Genomic DNA, 4,180 nt, shown 5'->3' with positions numbered 1-4,180 from the left:
CACACCTTCTCCTCTTCTAACTAAAATAAGTTTATTCAGCAAATTGTGGCTCCACAGTGTCAGACTGGACATTACCAGAAGCACAGTGCAGCACTGGAACGCGTCATACAGGCATTAACTTTTTGCTCAGAGAACTTTGAGTGTCCTTTGAAAATAAGTTCTATAGAGGATGCCACACAACTTGTAGAGAAAGTTAGTGATCAGTTCAGTCCATTTAGTCTTCCAGCAGAACATTTTATTCTCATTAAGGACAAGGAAATATCAACCAACAGCTCAATTAACATGACACAGATTAAACAAGCCCTGTTAAGCATTTTCTACTTAACATGTGAAAAAAGAGTCTAAAGACATCTGATGTGTCCAAACTGTTCACATTAAAACTTGAGCTCATCCTTTAGCATAAGCTCAGCTGATGTTGCTCCTGTGTATAGCAAGAGGTGGAAACAATTTAAGTTACCCGAACAGCTGTGTTTGACAAGTACTGAAGCACTGGAGTTTAAACTGCAATTACTGGTGTGCTATTAGATTGCTTTCCTTGCATCTCTTCAGTCTCAGGCAGACTTGCAGAAAGCCACAGCAGAAAAACGAACTTCTCCTTTTTCACGTTCTGTAAATTGTCTGCAGATCTTAGCAGAATCCTTGGGAAAAGAAATAATAAAGCAGCGTCTGTTTAGACTGTCAGAATATACTTGTAAAGATCAAGTCTTTGCAGCTCCTCTCTGGCTTCCACCACCAAAATTACTTGTCTCGTACCACAGATATCTAGTTCTGTGATGATACTGCCTTGTTACCATGGTCTAAGAAGCACCAACTCGTACAGCAAGTAGGTATAGCCATTATACAGCAAATACAGGCCTCACCCTTTTTTAAGCCTTGTTTTCAGGAAAACAGGCAGAAAGGGAGAAGTCTTACCTTCAATAGCAAGTCAGCTGAGCTTGTGCCATGGTTTACAGGAAATGGCATACGCCCATCTGTGAAGAAAAGTCCTATCACTCAGTGTACTTAATATTACTTCTGAACTAGCAGAACTGAGCATAGCGGGCCCAAGAAACAAGTAACACACAGAGATACTTGGGAGGTTAGAACAAATTGTCAATACGAGCTTGAGTGAGATGGAGACCAAGTATTCTCTGCTCTACAGGAGATGACATTTTACAAGAGGGCCTAGGCCTTCACAGCACAACTGACCTTCAGCTGAAGTCTTCAAGTGAAAGTAAAAATTACATATTGGATTTGAGAGCTTCTGCAAGCAGCTTATCTAGCACCAAGTACCTAGCCTGAGCCCCCAGTGCTACTGTACAGTGTAAAGTAGTTCCAGTCCAACTGCAGAGCTCTCAGGAACTTACCCAATTCATAAAGATGTCCATCCACATTGACAAAGAGGATGAAGTGGAAGTTCACACTGTTGTCCTCAACCTTAGAAGAGACCATTAGATACATGTGGTGTATTGAAAAAAGCCTCGTACTGTGAGCCTTACTTGTGCACTACAGGACAGAGATGTCACCAACAAAGCAACAGCAAGGGACTAAAAACTTAAGTTCAACTGAAGAGGTCTCTGCAAGACCTCTCTACAAGGTCAAGGACCATAAGTCCTAATGTATGATTACATTTTCAGTCTGTATCTGAACCCAAATTTTCAGTCCATGTTTGAGGAACAAACCCTTGCACAAGCATTCATCTATGAGTCGCTCATTTCTCTTGCCTCACAAGATATAATAGCTCTCTACTGAACAAAAAAATTGTACTGCTCTATCACCTTCATTAATCCCTTCTCCCAAGAATTTACACATTCATCTCTTACCCGACATTGTCCTTCTTGTGCAACTGCATTGTGGATTTCCTGTATAGCCTTAAGAGAAAGCAGACACAGGTTACTACATCATTAAGTGTCAATAGTCGTCAGCAGTTTCTGTAGTTCATATACCTTATTATTTGCAAAGTGTTTAGCTCTCTCCTCGGGAGACAGATCAGCTGTTTCATCAAGAAATTTCTTCAGGGCAGACCCCTCATCTGCAAAAGATGATCAAATATTTTATTCAGTATCGGTAAAGAATCTCACAGTAAGCAAGGCTTGTTGCATTAACCAGGAGTCACCGAATTCAGCCTGGAACAATCTTCAGCACCTGCACATTATAATTACCACTTGAAGTAAGCTATTCATTCAGAAGCTATTAACAACAATCTATACAAACAGTCAGAGCATCAAGTGCTTCAGGGCACTCTGGACGTTTTTCTTGGAACTAATTTTCAAATGGGATTTAGCTTTTCTGATTTCCCCTCCCTTGCAGATTTAACCGAGGTGTTAAGTCTTGTTTTGAAGAAATCCAAGAAAGGTGCCAACTGTAAGGACACTTAAGTATCAACTATAAAAGAATACGGGTAGATGAAATTAAGTTGCCTCACTGCCTTCAGGTGAACACAGCACTTGCTCACGATAGGCTTACTTTGGTTTTCTAGAACAAAAGCTAGTAGCACAGCACTGTGATGTGCCAAGTTCTAGTCTTACATGAAAAATGTGCTGCATCATTCTTTTTCATTCATCAAGAGCATGCTATTTCAGAGAATTCTTTCAGGAGTAAAGCAAAGCTACTCTATTACAGCCTTCCAGATGTTTTTTCCTTAAACCCTAAAGGGTTTAAGTTCTCCTGGAATAATGAAAGTTGTATTTTGCAGATCTCTAGTCTTTGAATAATAAAATATTTCCTGGATTCTGTGACAACCCGTTTTTGACAAGAATTTGTAATCCTATTTCCTAGGAGTTTCCTGTCACCAGTTGCCTAAGCCAGCTTTATATCCTCTTCTACAAGAAGGGAACCATCAAAACTACTACCTCTGCAGGAGGAGTCTACTTACAAGTCCTTATTCTTTACTGCTTTCCCAGCAAAAAGAAAGCATGTTTTAGACCAATTTTCAGGCTACCCTGAGCAAGTCTGTTCACAGTAGACATTAGCAGCATGAAGAACTTTCTCTCTTCAACTAACACTAACACCAATGTCAATAGCTACTTCGGAACATAATTACAAACAGACTTTGGCCAGTCCTACTACGTAACCTTTTCCCCTTGCACTGCTCACTGGCATAATACCTCTGGAGCTACCAGATAGGAGTTAAAGTACATACCCTTCTGCAATTCAGGCAGTAGATGAGACCACGTCGCTGTCCAAGAGCTGCAAGACCCACTTACCAACTCAAGCAGTACAGCACACCTTAACTTGGCTTGTATGAAAGCCCCAGGTGTCTCCAGTAGCCCATACCCACTCAATCTTCCCATCACAAAAAAATGGAAATTCAAATACTTCAGAACATTCATACTCACCAAGTTTCAGTTTGTCTTTATTATTAGCAACTGCATGTATCAGACCAATTGTCCCACAGGAGTTACTGACTGTCTGCTTCAGGAAATACACCTTGGAACTGATTTCTTGGTCCTTTATTTTCTCAGTCTGTTGTTTCCTGAAGTTCTCATGCTGTAAACATGTAACTGTTTTAGGCATTTCACCACAGTGACATCTTTTTATTGTGCAGACTACTAGATAAATGAGTTGTGCAGGAGAATCAACACCAGGACTGAACAAAGATTTACCCAGAAAGTCATCTTTGTGGCAAAGGTTCAGTAAAGCATCATATGTGTATACTGGATGCAAGCCAAGTCTTAATGGGCTACCTGCATGACTCAGTCATATCCAAAGGCACTGTTCTTAGCCTCTCCATCTGTTCTATACACTGGAAATAGCTTAGGGTAGGAAATCATATCATGGATAGGCTCTTCTATATCCTTTCTCAATTGTTTTGGTCCATTAATGGGACTACTCAGCATGTCTCTGCAATCGGCTGCTTTTGTACCTTTATGTTAATTCCCTTCACGAACCCCTCCCCCATCAAATCAATGCATAGATAAGTGTAAAACCCTACAGAAAAGCTATAATCCTTCCTTTGAAGAACCTGTTAAATACACTTTATTTCAAACTCCACCTCCCCATCTACCTCCTCAGCATCAATGGAATGTTTAGATGCCATAGGACTATCTATATATATATTAGTCATACAGAAGTAATTTAGGCCTCTTCAGGTGCAATGATTCAGCACGGTAAGAGATCTGCTGTTTCTCACACTCAGCACTGCTCCTGCTTTCCTCTTCAGTCTGATACACAAAGCAAAATCTAAGAATAGTATTGGAAT

At 40.4% G+C, this 4,180-nt stretch overlaps 1 protein-coding gene across 1 annotated transcript; it reads right to left on the bottom strand.

Moving 5' to 3' along the window:
• Positions 1-213: 213 nt before the first annotated feature.
• Positions 214-3,841, bottom strand: UCHL1 (ubiquitin carboxyl-terminal esterase L1 (ubiquitin thiolesterase)). The gene is made up of 6 exons (XM_009868967.1): positions 3,318-3,841; positions 1,926-2,011; positions 1,803-1,850; positions 1,347-1,416; positions 913-971; positions 214-638 (listed from the first exon to the last, which is right to left on the bottom strand). The coding sequence occupies exons 1-6, from the start codon at positions 3,493-3,495 to the stop codon at positions 552-554; spliced, it is 528 nt and encodes a 175-aa protein (XP_009867269.1). The 5' UTR covers positions 3,496-3,841; the 3' UTR covers positions 214-551.
• Between the last annotated feature and the right edge of the window lie 339 nt (positions 3,842-4,180).

The sequence above is a fragment of the Apaloderma vittatum genome, unplaced genomic scaffold (genome assembly GCF_000703405.1).
Source record: "Apaloderma vittatum isolate BGI_N311 unplaced genomic scaffold, ASM70340v1 scaffold39474, whole genome shotgun sequence".
Taxonomy (NCBI): domain Eukaryota; kingdom Metazoa; phylum Chordata; class Aves; order Trogoniformes; family Trogonidae; genus Apaloderma; species Apaloderma vittatum.
This window is presented reverse-complemented; position numbering and strand designations above follow the sequence as displayed.

Bases quoted from the DNA above. Each gene is read 5' to 3' on its own strand.
- UCHL1 (XM_009868967.1), bottom strand. From the start codon at position 3,495: ATGCCTAAAACAGTTACATGTTTACAGCATGAGAACTTCAGGAAACAA. The intron at 2,012-3,317 runs GTGAGTATGAAT...CATCTTTTGCAG, and splicing joins TAAAGACAAACTGAAACTTG to ATGAGGGGTCTGCCCTGAAG. The intron at 639-912 runs GTAAGACTTCTC...TCTTTTCCCAAG, and splicing joins CAGCTGACTTGCTATTGAAG to GATTCTGCTAAGATCTGCAG.